General features: G+C 44.2%; 1 protein-coding gene across 6 annotated transcripts in view; it reads left to right on the top strand.

Moving 5' to 3' along the window:
* Positions 1-17,193, top strand: part of LOC138295275 (uncharacterized) — a 304,183-nt gene that overhangs the window by 105,788 nt on the left and 181,202 nt on the right. For all 6 annotated transcript variants that reach the window (XM_069233470.1, XM_069233468.1, XM_069233467.1 and 3 more), the window contains 2 exons: positions 2,944-3,114; positions 10,268-10,438. In XM_069233470.1, the coding sequence (XP_069089571.1) occupies positions 2,944-3,114; positions 10,268-10,438 (342 nt within the window). The remainder of the gene's footprint in view (positions 1-2,943; positions 3,115-10,267; positions 10,439-17,193) is intronic.

Genomic DNA, 17,193 nt, shown 5'->3' with positions numbered 1-17,193 from the left:
TAGAGCTGTATACATTATTCTCATCTACTCAGCCCTTATGTGTTGACCTGCATACATTATTCTCGTTATACTCGGCCCCTATGTGTTGGCCTATATACATTATTCTCATTTACTCAGCCCTTATGTGTTGGCCTGTATACATTATTCTCATTTACTCAGCCCCTATGTGTAGAGCTGTAGAAAGTATTCTCATTTACTTGCCCCTATGTGTTGGCCTGTATACATTATTCTCATTTACTCAGCCCCATGTGTTGGCCTGTATACATTATTCTCATTTACTCAGCCCCATGTGTTGGCCTGTATACATTATTCTCATTTACTCAGCCCCTATGTGTTGGCCTGTATACACTGTGCCACTGGATTCATGCTAGCCTGGCTAAAGAGACGTGATACCCTGAAACCGGTCCCAGGATGCTTGTTTCCGGTCCAGAGGGGACCTGACCTGGCAGTTCGGGCTGGACTGTCCCATGGGGGACAAGGTCAAGACTTATTTGCATATGGCTGGGTCCAAACTGGGGTGTCATGGTGAGCAAAAGAAAAATGGATGAAACCCATATCTGTGACCGGGGTTGAGTGTTTGAAAAGTTTCAACACTCCATCCATCATTTTATTTAGTGTTGTGATGTTGCCCTGTATACATTATTCTCATTTACTCAGCCAATATGTGTTGGCCTGTATAAATTATTCTCATTTACTCAGCCCCTATGTGTTGGCCTGTATACATTATTCTCATTTACTCAACCCCTGTGTGTTGGCCTGTATACATTATTCTCATTTACTCAGCCCCTGTGTGTTGGCCTGTATACATTATTCTCATTTACTCAGCCCCTATGTGTTCGCCTATATACATTATTCTCATTTACTCAGCCCCCATGTGTAGAGCTGTATAAATTATTCTCATGTACTCAGCCCTTATGTGTTGATCTGTATACATTATTCTCATTTACTCAGCCCCTTTGTGTTGGCCTGTATACATTATTCTAATTTACTCAGCCCCTATGCATTGGCCTATCTACATTATTCTCATTTACTCAGCCCCTATGTTTTGGCATGTATACATTATTCTCATTTACTCAGCCCCTATGTGTTGGCCTGTATACATTATTCTCATTTACTCAGCCCCTATGTGTTGGCCTGTATACATTTTTCTCATTTACTCAGCTCTTATGTGTTGGCCTTAATACATTATTTTCATTTACTCAGCCCCTGTGTTTTGGCCTATATATTTTATTCTCGTTTACTCAGCCCCTATGTGTTGGCCTGTATACACTATTCTCATTTACTCAGCCCGTATGTGTTGGCCTGTATACATTATTCTCATTTACTCAGCTCCTATGTGTTGGTCTGTATACATTACTCTCATTCACTCAGCCCCTATGTGTTGGCCTGTATACATTTTTCTCATTTACTCAGCTCTTATGTGTTGGCCTTAATACATTATTTTTATTTACTCAGCCCCTGTGTGGTGGCCTATATACTTTATTCTCGTTTACTCAGCCCCTATGTGTTGGCCTGTATACACTATTCTCATTTACTCAGCCCGTACGTGTTGGCCTGTATACATTATTCTCATTTACTCAGCTCCTATGTGTTGGTCTGTATACATTACTCTCATTCACTCAGCCCCTATGTGTTGGCCTGTATACATTATTCTCTTTTACTCAGCCCCTATGTGTTGGCCTTTATACATTATTCTCATTTACTCAGCCCATATGTGTTGGCCCTTGTACATCATTCTCATTTACTCAGCCCTTATGTGTAGAGCTGTATACATTATTCTCATCTACTCAGCCCTTATGTGTTGACCTGCATACATTATTCTCGTTATACTCGGCCCCTATGTGTTGGCCTATATACATTATTCTCATTTACTCAGCCCTTATGTGTTGGCCTGTATACATTATTCTCATTTACTCAGCCCTTATGTGTTGAGCTGTATACATTATTTTAATTTACTCAGCCCCTATGTGTTGGCCTGTATACATTATTCTCTTTTACTCAGCCCCTATGTGTTGGCCTATATACATTATTTTAATTTACTCAGTCCCTATGTGTTGGCCTATATACATCATTCTCGTTAACTCAGCCACTATGTGTTGGCCTGTATACATTATTCTCTTTTACTCGGCCCGTGTGTTGGCCTGTATACATTATTCTCATTTACTCAGCCCCTGTGTGTTGGCCTGTGTACATTTTTCTCACTTACTCAGCCCCTATGTGTTGACCTCTATGTAGTAATCTTACCACTACTAAATACTACTAGCACTGCTGGTCCTACTAGCAACTATTAGTTTTACAGTCAGTGACATCATCCATTAGTATTACTATTACTACAACTCCCCAGTACTACTTCAACTTTCTCTACTCAGTGCAGCCAATACTACCTTCTACTGCACCTGCCAATACTCTTACTACTACTGTGCCGTAGAGCCATCATCTGTTTGCCTAGTTGTGATGATGGAAATACTGAAACGATTATCCTTAGTCCCTTCACTCCTGTTTTATGAGTCGTACATGTGCGGATCAGTTCTAGTTGCTTTGTGTAATGTTCCACTATAGTCTTAGAGCCCACAGTAGCGGACTAAACAGCCCATTAAAGGGGGAGTTTAATGGTCATATAGCCAGTTACGAAGGACTATAAGGGTGTTAGAACATTCCGCCGCTCAAGGGCAGAATGTTCTAAGAAATAAAACAAAGGCCTCACAGATCTAAACTCCCTCCGGCTCTGTGAACAAACAAACATTGGAATGTTTCCGCTCTGGGCTTCTGGCCATTAGAAGCACGGAACACTCCATTGTTTTCAATGGAGCTCCCAGCATTCCAATGTTCTAATACATTGTTTTCAGTGGAGCTCCCAACATTCCAATGTTCTAATCCATTGTTTTCAATGGAGCTCCCAACATTACAATGTTTTAATTCTCTTTTTCTCTCTTTCTCCTCTAGGGTAAATAGCTGCTCCCTCACAAGCTCTGCTTGTCAACATCTGTCGTCGATTCTCAGGACACACCAGACCCTCTCCGAGCTGTGCCTTGTTGGAAATAATGTGGGGGACTCCGGAGTGAAACAGCTCTGTGAAGGGTTGAAATCCCCAAGTTGTGTACTGCAGAAACTACAGTAAGTAACTCATGTTACCTTCAGACACCCAAAGCCCACGGCTCTTGTACCCCATTCCACACTGCATGATTGTTGTGTGGTGCTCAGTACAGGCTGAAAAGTAATTAAGATTTACTGTGATTTAAAAAAAACTTTAATTTAAACCAAAAAGTGATGAAATCCAAAGGTACAAACTTCACAATCACACCCAAACCTACTGTACTAAGTCATTAGTTTACATGTTTGAAACAATTATTATCAGTGATTAGAATTGTGCTAGAACATTATGATGTACAGAGTAAGATTACAGTAAGATTACAGGACAGTACAGTCCTTTTGCTAATTGTTTGCCGTGTGGGTGCATGATAGTTGATGTGGGAACCTATCATGGTCTTGTGTAAATGGTTGTGTGTAAAGAACTATGATAGTGTTTGCAGGTTTGTGACAGTTGATATTAAGTTGTCTGTGTGTGTTATAGGTGATGTTTATAGTTATCAATATAGGTTTATTCCTGTACAGTTGTGGCTCTGTGACTTTGATAGCGCTTTGTTAATTTTGCTAAACCTTAAAAGAAAAAGTTAAAATCAGATGTGTTTGCAACTATCCTTTAATGTGCTTGTAATTGTGTTGAAGTATGTATACTGAAGTGCTTTTTTATTAGATTTGTGTTGGTGTATGCTGTTGGTTTTGAGTGTGTACTATGGTGATTGTTTTGATGTATGAATGTAGGAGTTTCCATGTAATGGTGATTGTGTGGTTTTGACTTGGACTGGTAGTGTGGTGTTGTCTTGATATGTGTTTGTTGTGTGCTTGTCTGAAAGGGTATGTGTGGTTCTACTCGGGTGTGGTTGTCATAAAATATAATGTCTCTTAGTCTTTTATTTTTTGAATTGGTGTCTAAAGCTTGGTGTATTTTTATGTGATGATGATCAGTCACGTGCAATGTCAGATGATTCTTCATGCTTTAATATGTGTGTACGCATGTAACATTGATTTAATGGACATGTTTACAATGGAGTGCTCTTGCTGACAAAGTTGACTTAGTACAATATGTTTGGAAATTGAATAGAAGTTTGTACGTTAGTTTTTTGATTTCATCACTTTTTGGTTTTCAAAATTAAATTAGGGTTCTTTTATATGGTAGCAGCCCTTACTCCCTTTCAGAATTAGTTTTTAGGGAATGTAGTCAGATTGGTTGGTTGTTTTTCATGACAGTTTCTGAACCTTTAAGTCTGGTTGTAGCTCACATGTCCTAAATGAATCAATTCTACATATTCTTATTTAATCTGGTGGGTAATTTGAGCTCTCAGTCTTGACGCATAATCAGCACTAACCAGAAACAGTTGTAATATTTTAACTGGGGATGCTTGGTGTGTCCTTATTTCTTCTTGTTTGTGTTTTTTAAATGATGGCTGTGCACTGTTTCTTCAGTGAGCATGTGTTCAGATACTGCTCCAAGGAGTGTAGATTGTTTGAGATAGCTCGGTGTAGTGGGCTGAGAGCTATGCTTGTGTGCAACACTTAGTGACAGATTGAGTACTGTTGGTGTCAGGGTAAAGTAGTTGGAGTACGTGGCGTGAGCAGTAATTCCAAAGATCTCACCTCCTTACGTGCCATAGCCCATTGCTGAAAGTGGCTGTTCACGACAGAGCGCAACCAAAAAATAGAGTGTGCTAAACTTAATGCCATCCGTATCACGGGGGCTCATTTTGGAGAGTGCTATATTTGTACACTGTACAATGGCAGCATTAAATATGACAATCCATCTCTGTTTTGCAGAGATGATTTCCATCTAATCACCATGGTAATCCTATCTTTGTGCGTAATGTCTAAAGTGCAGTGAGACGTGCCGCATAGTGACTTATGTGAGTCTCAGAAACAACGGTTCTAAAGGATGTATTCAGTGTGGAGTGTATCAGAAGATTCCACGTTCAACCCAAAGTCAATCATACAAAAGTAATGGATGTCTGAAAACATTATACAGAACAAATTGTAGAAAAAATATGTCAAGGGATGCACTAACGTTGGTCAATCAACTCACATTGTATTTAAGGTAAAATGTTACAAATATTTTGCTTGAATAATAGTGCAGCTGGTGCAGTTGTCTGTTATATATGAAAATATATGTACACTGACAACAGGTGCATCACCGGAAAACACAAGACTTCACAATGCTCACACTTCTGAAACGGTCCATATTGTGGTATTTCACTAGCACAGTTCTAAGCATCCCAATGTTATACTGTCGCGGTATCAACCCTAGGTGCATTTGGCAGCAGGTCCTAAAGTGGTCACAAATTGCACTCCATCTTTTAATGATTCGATTTCAATTTTCCAAACTGACCTATGTGCTAATAGGTTGAATCTCAAAATCACCATTTGCAAGGGGGCATAAACTAACTTACTTAATTAATATGCATGAGGAAGGTCACAAATTGCGACCCACTACAGATGGCTACAATCACAGGGATCAGCAGACCATCATATCTGTGATTGCTTTTAAATAAAGTAATCATTTGTGTGCTTTTACATGCAGCACATGGGTGTAAAAAAAAAGAAAAGTTTAAAATTAGGAGAATTTTTTTTTGTCAACATTCAAAAAGGGGAAGGGGTCACTTGAGGACCCCTTATCGTTTGTGAATGGATTACTATTACCTTTGTGCAGTTGGTAATATATTAATGTTTTGTGACTGGATTCCAGTTGCAAAAGATTAATGCATTACATTCCGCATTGGTATTTGAGAGGAACACACTAAAACAGGCCCCTTCCAAATACCGATTTGGTATGTACTCGCATGCGCAAATTGAGATTTGGTAATGTTTTACCGAATTGCAATTTGTGTTTAGTACATACAAAAAGGCATTTTTGCAAATGCAAATCACTTGATTTTGCGAATCAGACCCTTTGCGGCCGCAGAAAGCCTTAATATATGTGGACCACAGCCACACACTGTAACCCATATACTAGAGAGAAAGGCATATGTAGATGATCAATCAATCCTGTCACTTCATCAGGTGTGAATCACCAAACCATAGATGTTTAACTAAAGAAACACCAAGTACACATAGCAGATGAGTCCATTCCGTAGGGTTGACTGCAGAATCTTCTGATGCACTCCCAGCTAAATAAATCCTACTGAACCAGTGCTTTGGAGCCTCATGAGTGACTCAGGTTCCATAAAGGCATGACAGTCTGCCTGGACTGATTATCTAGTCTCCTATAGCGACACATCTCCATTACAACCTACTCATGAAACCATCTAAGTTCACAAACGTAGAAAGAATGTTGTCTAACTTCTTAAATGTTTTAATAGAAAGTTTTCTATTTGATTTACTTTGAATCCAGCTGGCAGGCTAATCAATGTCCTGAAGAAACAAGAAAGATAAATAAAAGTTTGTAGTATGTGACTAAGAGAAGTAGAAATATGGAAAGATAGTCTATCAATCGCCTGTTTCAGACAATCTGCATTATGTCCTTGAAGTACACGTCATCATTCACCTCTGATTTGACCACCACAATCAATTTGCTTGTCCAATGCATCTCAACAAAGAGTGCAAATAACTCTTGCTCCTACATTGTCCTGGTGACAATTGAAGGATCTGCGAATGGATCTCATGCTACTCATTATGTTTCTAAAATTAACCAAGGGCCAGATGTAGGAAGCATTTTGCATGGTGCAAACTGCGAAAATCGCAGTTTGCGCCATGCAAAATGCTCATCGCGATGCTCATTCACATTTTGTGAGTCGGTACTGACTCTCAAAATGTGAATGCGACTCGCAACTAGGAAGGGGTGTCCCCTTCCTATTTGCGACTCGCACCGTGATGCTAAATTCCTTTGTGACCGCGGTCGCAAAGCAATTCGCAGTTACCACCAGTGTCACCTGGTGGTAACCCATTAGAAAAAAGGAAGGGGTCCCCATGGGACCCCTTCCCCTTTGTGAATGTTGCCAAAGATGTTTTTTCAGAGCAGGCAGTGGTCCAAAACGAAAGCAAATGGTTTTGTTATTTTTTTTGTATTGCAACTCGTTTTCCTTTAAGGATGACGGGCTGCAATACAAAAAAAAACTGCTTTATTTAAAAAGCAGTCACAGACATGGAGGTCTGCTGTCTCCAGCAGGCCACCGTCCCCGTGAGTGCAGGGACTCGCAATGGGGTCGCAAAATGCGACCCACCTCATGAATATTAATGAGGTGGGTCTTTGCGACCCCATAGCGACTCGCAGACGATGTCTGAGACACCGTTCTGCATCCGAATTTGTGATTTGGAAATTGCGAGTCGCACCGACTTGCAATTTCCGAATCGCAAATGCGGAAATTGCTACATCTGGCCCCAAGAGTTCACAAATCTGGTCTTCTTTCAGCAAATGTTCTGTTTCAGATTAATCCTTGGCATCCCTACCCTTGCTGTGGTCTTGTCTTTGCCCTACTTTCAGGTCCATCCAGATTTCTTTTGGAAGGGTCTCTCAAAATGTGATGTTGTCAAACGTCATAACTTTGTGGTCATTCCCAAATTATAGCATCAACGAAGACCACCACATTTCAGAACATCACCACATTGACAGTAAATCATCCCTTCTGCAAATCTACCTTCTATCTCATTCAGGTGCTCCAAGGAATTCCAGGCCCGCTAGTCAGCTCCACCTCAAGCCTTGCGAACATCTGGGGTGCGTTGAAAGGGACACAACGTTACAAGCCCATCAAGCACCTCAGGCGTCATCTCTCAGAACTTTTCTGTACTTCAGCTCTTGGATATTTTTTTTCACCTGACATAGTTTCCAGCCTCAAGAGGTCACATTTTCTCATCATCTTCTCTTTTCTGGATAATGTTTTGTTTGTTTTGTAGGTTTTCATTATAGTGTATTTTCCACAGCCCATCACAGTTTTTTTGTTCAGCTGTTAGTCTGTCTGCTGAACCAAAGATCTCTAGCTATTACCGCGGAGGTTGTTCCTTTTCCTTCCTCACAGCCGGACAATGGAATGTTCTCCCTCCATTGCTTCACTCTCAGTCTTAATACCTTACTCTTTGTAAACTGTAAACATCTTGGTTATTCCTGGTTTCTCTGTAGGTCCTTTGCCCACTTGCTGGTCAGGCTTAGTGCAAGGATACCCCCACTTTTCAAATCTTCAATTCATTTAGTTGGTGCCTTCAACACCAATGCTCCACCCATCACATAGTTGCTTATGTACACCAGGGGACCTTACCACAGGTAACCCCTCCCTGACGCTCTGGGAGCCGGCCTCCGGTGGTCACGTGTGCACCCCATGCCACCACTGCTGGTTTCAGTGGCCGTAGCTCATCACAACTCTGTGTTACTGATAAGTCCTTCTAACTTTATCATTGAGCCACCAAATATTTGTTCTGTTCAAAGCCTTGGAGTAGATGCTGACCTGAGTCCAGTGTTCTCTCTTATATGTGTTTCCCTAACTCTTCCAGGCCGCAGCACTGCTCGCTCTTTGGTTTGTGCTGTACAAAGGCTTAGAGTAGATGCCGCACTGGGGCCAGCGGTGTCCTCTCTAACCTGTATCTCTTCCAGGCCACAGCACTGCTCCCCCACTGGTTTGTGCTGTATGAAGCCTTAGAGTAGATGCTGACCTGGGGCCGGTGTCCTCTCTAATATGTGTGTCCTCGATGTCTTCCAGGCCGCAGCACTGCTCCCTCTTCGGTTTGTGCTGTACAAAGCCATAGAGTAGATGCTGCACTAGGGCCAGCGGTGTCCTCTCTTACCTGCATCTCTTCCAGGCCACAGCACTGCTCCCTCACTGGTTTTTGCTGTATGAAGCCTAACAGTAGATGATGACCTGGGGCCGGTGACGTCTTCCAGGCCACAGCACTGCTCTCTCACTGGTTTGTGCTGTATGAAGCCTAACAGTAGATGATGACCTTGGGCCGGTGACGTCTTCTCTTATATGTGTCTCCCTCATCTCTTCCAGGCCACAGTACTGCTCCCCCACTGGTTTGTGCTGTATGAAGCCTTAGAGTAGATGCTGACCTGGGGCCGGTGTCCTCTCTAATATGTGTGTCCTCGATGTCTTCCAGGCCGCAGCACTGCTCCCTCTTCGGTTTGTGCTGTACAAAGCCATAGAGTAGATGCTGCACTAGGGCCAGCGGTGTCCTCTCTTACCTGCATCTCTTCCAGGCCACAGCACTGCTCCCTCACTGGTTTGTGCTGTATGAAGCCTAACAGTAGATGATGACCTGGGTCCGGTGACGTCTTCTCTTATATGTGCCTCCCTCATCTCTTCCAGGCCACAGCACTGCTCCCTCACTGGTTTGTGCTGTATGAAGCCTAACAGTAGATGATGACCTTGGGCCGGTGACGTCTTCCAGGCCACAGCACTTCTCTCTCACTGGTTTGTGCTGTATGAAGCCTAACAGTAGATGATGACCTTGGGCCGGTGACGTCTTCTCTTATATGTGTCTCCCTCATCTCTTCCAGGCCACAGCACTGCTCCCCCACTGGTTTGTGCTGTATGAAGCCTTAGAGTAGATGCTGACCTGGGGCCGGTGTCCTCTCTAATATGTGTGTCCTCGATGTCTTCCAAGCCGCAGCACTGCTCCCTCTTCTGTTTGTGCTGTACAAAGCCGTAGAGTAGATGCTGCACTAGGGCCAGCGGTGTCCTCTCTTACCTGCATCTCTTCCAGGCCACAACACTGCTCCCTCACTGGTTTGTGCTGTATGAAGCCTAACAGTAGATGATGACCTTGGGCCGGTGACGTCTTCCAGGCCACAGCACTGCTCTCTCACTGGTTTGTGCTGTATGAAGCCTAACAGTAGATGATGACCTTGGGCCGGTGACGTCTTCACTTATATGTGTCTCCCTCATCTCTTCCAGGCCACAGCACTGCTCCCTCACATGTTTGTGCGGTGCAAAGCTCTAGAATAGATGCTGACCTGGGGCCTCCTTAATATGTGTGTCCTTCATCTCTTCTAGGCCACAGCACTGCTCTCTCCCCAGTTTGTGCTGTACGAAGCCTTATAGTAGACGCTGCCCTCATCTCTTCCAGGCCACAGCACCTGGGGCCAGTGTCCTCTCTAATATGTGTGTCCTTGGTGTCTTCCGGGCCGCAGCACTGCTCCCTCTTCGGTTTGTGCTGTACAAAGCCTTAGAGTAGATGCTGACCTGGGGCTGGTGACGTCTTCTCTTATATGTGTGTCCCTCATCTCTTCCAGGCTGCAGCACTGCTCCCTCACCGGTTTGTGCTGTGAAGATCTCGCCTCCGTTCTGATGACAAGTGCGTCGCTTGAAGAGCTGGATATGTCTCATAACCACCTTGGTGACTCTGGAGTGAAACTATTGTCCGCTGGCTTGAAGCATCACAGCTGCAAGTTGTTGAAATTACGGTAACTATGACTTGTACTCATGGGGGCTCAGGTAAGGCAGTCCCCTAGAGAAATGTTTCAGTTTTCAGCACTACCAGCAAATTTAAAGTCAAGGAAACAACAACAACAAAAATTCCAAACCAATTTAGAAAAATAGAGAAATAATTATGAACACATTAAATTGATCAAAGTAGCCAAAGGGAATCAATGCTGTGATTATTTTTTACGTTTTAGGGCCTTGAGTGGCTGGTATACTTTGAAAGTGGTCGGGCGTGTGAAGTGTCCCACCACTTCCCAAAAAAACTAAATAAAACCCCCTTTCCCTCCAAAACCCCACAGTAAAACACCCCTCCCTCCAAAAGCCCAGTATACAATGCCCCCTCCCTCCAAAAGCCCAAATAAACACATGATTACTAACTACAAAATATAACATAACCACTACACTTACATGCATTACATATTTCTAATAAATAAAATACAATTATATTTATCCACTGGCTGTGCATCCTCCTTGGTATTCATCTGCAGTCTGATTTACGAAGAGCTCCCTTATCCAATCCTGATGCTGCTCTCATGCTCTTAACCAGCATGAGAGAAGCACCTGGATTGGATGGAGCTGGGTGCCCCTTCTGGCCCTGCAGGCTTGTGCTTGGTCTCCACCCAGCTGTCCGAGACAGCTGGTGGACAGCTGGGTAGAGAGCTTCAAAGCGCGCATGTCACTTTGGCCAGTGCAAGACAGCCAGCCAAAGTGACATGCGCACTTTGGAGCATCCAGTCAGCCCTGCTTCAGTGCTCGATGCTTCTAATCGACAGGAGGGGATACTCCCCACATGTCTCTGGGCTTGGGGTAGTCTGGCTGCTGCAGTGCTAACTGCACCGGCAAAAATAAAGTGAAAATGAAATCTTTTCATTGCCATTTTATTTCTTCCTGCGCTGTTTAGGGCATTGCTTTTATTGTTATTTAATTCATAGCAGTGTTAATGTGAATGATTTAAAGGATTAAAGTGCATGTTCGACCATCAAATATATTATTGCACAGTCAATTTACATAAAGTTAAAAAAGATAGATGAACATCAGTTTCTGCTACCTCACGCATGTGCATTCCAACCAGTCCTTTTTGTGATTACTTACACTTTATCACTGAAATATCATGGTACAGTGGCAAAGTCCTTATAATCTTTCACAAAGGGCAAAACACTATTGGCCCAATTCAAAAAGGTAAACTTAGACTTTTGGTCTAAACTTAGACCAAAAGTCTTAGTTTGTGACTTTCGGTATTCAAGTAGTATCTTTACGTCTACTCTCCAAGTGTATCTCTGTCCCGAGGGCGGACGTAAAGATACTGCTCGAAAATGCCCTTTCGAATACCGAAAGACATAAACTTAGACTTTTGTTCTAAATTTAGACCAAACTTCTAAGTTTACCTTTGTGAATCGGGCCCTATGTGTTTAGTATTATTAATTGCTGGTAGAAGCTAGATTTTGAAGAAAGGGTGTCCAAAGATTTTACAACAATGTATTTTACCCATAATCATGAATTACGATGTTTAGAATACTTTTATAGAAAGAAACCTCTTTAATGTTATCAAGGTGTCTATCACAGATGTCCTCCTCTGGTGAATAACAGTGATTCTAACCCTAACAAAATGTGTCTTTGGACCTTTGTCATCCGTACTGCATTGCCAGGAGCCTTGTCCTTCTCAGCATCACATATGCTACACAGTTTTAGTTTAGAAAACAGTTGTGTCCCTTTTTGCATAGTATGCATGTGGCTAATACCTGCTTTCAGTTGTTGTAAAGTAGGAAATGCAAAACTAGTACATTGCGAGAATTCGCTATTTGCAAGTGGTAATAGATATAAGAATCTCTTTGCAGATTGGAAGTAGGAAATCACTTTTATGAGTTGCAAAAATTGTGATTTGTTGTGCAAAAATAAGAAAAGGACCTTTGGAATTCCATAATATATACCAATATCCACATTTAGCTATCACAAACTGTGATTAATTAGATTGTTGTTTGACTCGGGGGTGAACCCTGGTCAAGTAACAGCCACAATCCTTTGCAGGCTGAACCACAAAAACTCACTAAATTAACCTGCGCTTGACCCTTTGGGCACTAAAAGCAGTCAGGCTTAACTTAGAGGCAGTTTATAAAGTACTTATGCAGCACACAAACAATAGTAAAGTGAAACACAACACAAAAAATCCCAAAGCAATTTACAATACATAGATTACATTTCAATAAATTATTTTACATCGAGAATCCATTCAATAGATCCAGAGTTATGAATTTTACATTTTTTTAGTTTAAACTAGCATCTAAAAGGTCCAAAGCGCCAACCACATAATCTAGTCCTGTGATACCGAGACAAAGTTGAAAAATATGCCTGACCGTGATGGAGTGTGGCTCTGATACAAAAAGTGGATTGGGCCTGGTCAGCACTTAACTTCGGACTTAGATGAAATTCTGAGAAAAAGTGTCTCAGAAGGTAAACTTCAGTGGGACAAGGATGCAGGAGGTATCCGGGAGGGAGTGTCATCATTGGATAGCCTTGGTTTGACGCCACAGTGAAGATTTCTACGTTTTGACTTAGTCTCTGAAATAGAAGTCGAAACTCTCCAGCAGGAGGAGACAGAGGGCTGTAGCCAAAGACAGTTCCATGAGGCTGGATACCCCTTTGGTGATGGACTTCAGAAAAGGATTTGCAGCTGCGGAGAAAAGCTTAGCAGGAGAAGCTGTGAAGTCAAACTGACTGAAATGCACCTCAAGTGGATAGACGAGCATATTGGTCCCAGTCTCCTCCTGGTTATTAGAGCACTTTTTGACCAAATTTGTTTTAATTCCTTAGTTGTGGGATTTGGCTATCTGGGTACCTTTAGCACCACAAACAAGGGTTTAGGACTGGTGAGATTCCCCTTGGGGGTGCCGCGCGCACTCAGGCTGGGCCCCAGTGCGGGTTCAAGATGATGGGAGCCTTTTGTGTCCTTGTGGCTCCGTACAGGAGGCAGGCAAACTAACCCTCGGAGTCACTCTGGTAGTCCTGAGTTCAAGTGAAGATGTAGGGCTCAACAGCAAGGTTTGAGGCAGGCTCCAGACAGCTAAGCAGTCCTTCCAGGGGCAGCAACAGTCTTGCATAGTGCACAACATGTCAAAGAAGTAGGCAGTCCCCTAAGAGTCCTTCCACAGGTCCAGTAGTGAACTGAAGAGTAGGTCTGAAGGTCCTATTTTTATATCGTCGTGTCCTTCCTCTGGAAGGTGTGAGAAGCTTCTAAAAAGGTTCTTGGAAGTGCATGGCATGTCCTGCCCCGCCCCTTCCCTGGCCCAAAGCTAGCTGTGGTGACAATGTGGGGTTGTTAGGTCCTTTGTGGAAGGCAGAGCACACCCTATTCCGTTGCAAGTAGGACTGCACTTAGCTCCGCCCCACATGCTGCCAGCAGGTGGCCCATAGAGGCCCATCTAATCCAGTTATTGTGTGACTGTTTGGGAGGAGGAAGTCTAGCTGTCAGCTACACCAAGTCATTTAACCCAAAACAGACTGCAGGCACAAAGGGCTAAAGGCAGGAAAATAGCAATATTCTAAAAGTGGCATTTTCAAAACAGTAGTTAAAAATCTGACTACAATTAAAGAAGGTTTATCATTACAATTTCATAAATAATAAACATAATATAGCTACCTGTTTCCAAATGGAAATTACAATTTATTAATTGTAATAAGGAATCCCCAATGTCATCCTACTGGAGCGGTATGCCTAAACAAATTTAGGAGATTTTCATTACCATAACATGCAAAACTTAAACATACTTGTCCTACATTGTAATTACGCAGCACCCTACCCTATGGCTACCTTGGACCTGCCTTAGGGGTGACTTATATATAATAAAAGGGGAGTTTAAGGCTTGACAACAGGGTTTAAATGTCAAGTGAACATGGCAGTTTAAAACTGAATTCAGGCTGCAGTGGCAGGCCTGGGACAGGTTGCAGTGGTTGGCACAAGTGCTGCAGGCCCACTAGTAGCATTTAATTTACAGCCCTGGTATATGGTATACCACTGTACAAGGGACTTACAAGTAAATGAAATATACCAATTAGGTGTATGCTAATCAAACCATGTTTAGGAGCGTGAGCACAAGCAGTTTATCACCAGCAGTAGTAAAGTGTGCAAAGTCCTAAGACCAACAAAAGCGAATTCAGCAAAAAGTGGAGAGAAAATGGCAAAATGTTTGGGATTGACCTTGCAGAGAGGGCCAAGTTCAACGCAAAGCAATTAGCAACTCGTTTTCAACCAGCCAAAGGGTAGCACTTCTTCCCTTTGGTCTCTGAACAGCTGCGTCTTGCCTTTATTGCTTGTACTGGATCGCCCTGTTCCTTCCTCATATCTCTTGCTGGAGTACCCCCTCTGTCTCCCCCATTCTCTATCCTTTGTCTTGTCCACTGCGCTCCCTCCCTTGCTTTCTCAAGCCTTTTTCTGTTTTATCTCTTGGCTTCTGTTTCTCACTGTGGGTCTCTGTGTCCTTGTCTTTCTCTGTGTCCTTCACTGATGTTTCATCGTTATCTCTTGCCCCTTCTTCCCCTCAGTGCCGCTAGCCCTCCTCCACATGCTCTACCCCATCCTCTCCCCTAGCCCTCCACTTCTCTCACTTCCGGGCTTGTGCCCCATCAATCAATCAATCAGTTTTTATAAAGCGCAACCGTGAGGGTCTCAAGGCGCTGACCGGCACTGCTGGGCCCTTGAACCCAGAATGAGTGCATCGTGAATGATGCAGTGACCCAAATGGCTCCTGCTCCTCCTGACACATGACTGACCCCTCCTTCCATGGGTGAGACCACTGGACAGCCTGTGGCAGGGGGAGCCCTGGCACTGCCCTGGGGGGCAGACTGGCAGCCTGAGGTCTGCCCCTCTTAGAGTCCTTATGAGTTATATAGTGCTTGGTGCCCGATGTTAGCGCGGAGGCGCTTACCCACACGCTAGCGCTCTGTAGGGGGCATGGCTGGAAGCGGGGTGTTTTTGTTTTTAGCCTACATGGGAAGTGTTTTCAACGTGTGCATTGTGGGCCAGACCCCCCGGCAGTGTGACGGGTGAGGGGAGGTGAGAGAGAGATGCATAAATTGTAATTGTAATAAGAACTACACACATATGGCCATCAGGGCCAACATATTCCAGTGCATTCTGGGAGCTGTAGTTGAGTTCTACACAAACAGACACCATGTCACTAAAATTCTAGCTAACTGCCATGGAGTGGTCCGGTCACCTTACGCTCACCTAAGGGTTGATGAAATGAGATAAATGCCACTCGGGCGTTCTTTCAAGCGTCTCTGTGGCTTTAGACACTGTGGTGAAGGGAATACACTGCTTGCAGATTGTCTGGGGGAACCCCTTACTGAGGGGCAGCAGATGCCTCCGCATCGCGTGGTTTTGCATTGCAGATAGTGCTTTCTGCCCCTGCTGAGGCCACGAAGCGCTTTGAGCGTGGATAGCGCTGCGCTTCGTGGGGCCCAAGGCCGGTTCCAGTGCTGATGGCAGTGAGGTATGAAGGAATCTTGGTGCTGGTGCAGTGACGAGGTGCCCGCCTCTTCTGCCCTAGAGGAAGGTTAGTAGTTAGTAGTGGTCACGGAAGCAGCTGTTAGTTACCACTCCGCATCCTTGTTAGTTGTGTCTGTGGTTAGAGGGCGGGAGGACGCGGTGTTATTGCGGGGTGTGCTTGTCCTGGTAACTGGGCTGTTGGATTGCACTTGTGTTGGTAAATGCCAGGCCCTGACAGTAATGTCCAACAGAAAGGGGTCTCCCCAGCCTACCAGACAGCTCTGGGGGGCCCCAGGGTTGTCTCGGACTCCTCTGTGCCCTGGCCTGTGACACTGACACCCCGGTACAGAGGGGGCGCCCTTCTGTGCGCTACTTTACACTGGGGGCGCTGACTGCTCACCGCCTAGGAAGAGGCCCAGGGCGGATACACCTCTGTGGCTGCCGTAGGACTCGGACAGAGGGTCCTCGGGACCCCCAGAGGCCAGTGCAGTTAGTCCCTGCAGCTGCCCGCAGGAAAGGCGTTGTGCATGTGTGAAGTGAGGCAGCGCCTCTGCCTCCGGGGCACTACCAGGCGCTTTACACAGCAGCTGTGTTTCACTAGTGAGCGCTGCACTGTGAACGCGCCCCTCACCTCTTTGCTGTGAACAGCACCTTTTCTGGGTCCTTCTTTCCCTGATCACCCCCATTTTCTGACTGATACTGGTGGTTACTGACTGACTGTGCCCTGGGCTCTGCTACCCAGGCCCAGGGCCAGCGCTCTGTGTAAAAGTGTATGGTATTTAGGTGTAATTACAATTGGTGCTGACAACGTACCTGTAAGTGCCCAGTATAAAGCCGGGCACGTAGGACCAGTGGCCAGTAGATGTGATGCACTTAAGTGTTCATTACTCAGATGCTGCAGGCTGATTCTACGTTAAATTTAAAATGATATGCAAATTTGATGTTGGCTTTAACAGTACTTCCAAAGTATTAAACTACCTTACACATAAGACACCCCTAAGGTCTCCCCTAAGTGCCCCAGGGGTACGGTGCCTTGTAACTATAAGCAAGGACATGATAACAGACGTTTTATATGCCTGGGTGAAGGAAAAGCTGCCATTTTCGTTTTCCCCCATGGTGGTGCATCAACCCCATAGGCTAACTTGGGGAGGCTTTATTAAATAGTCTAGCTATTGAGAGGAGGGAGCTCAAATCATAATTCAAAGCCTCTAAATGATAGTAAAAGCAAATCTAACAACTTGCCAAGGTTAGATC

This window comes from Pleurodeles waltl, chromosome 5, assembly GCF_031143425.1.
Source record: "Pleurodeles waltl isolate 20211129_DDA chromosome 5, aPleWal1.hap1.20221129, whole genome shotgun sequence".
Classification (NCBI taxonomy): Eukaryota; Metazoa; Chordata; class Amphibia; order Caudata; family Salamandridae; genus Pleurodeles; species Pleurodeles waltl.
The sequence above is the reverse complement of the archived record's forward strand: the minus strand, read 5'-3'. Positions and strand labels throughout refer to the sequence as shown.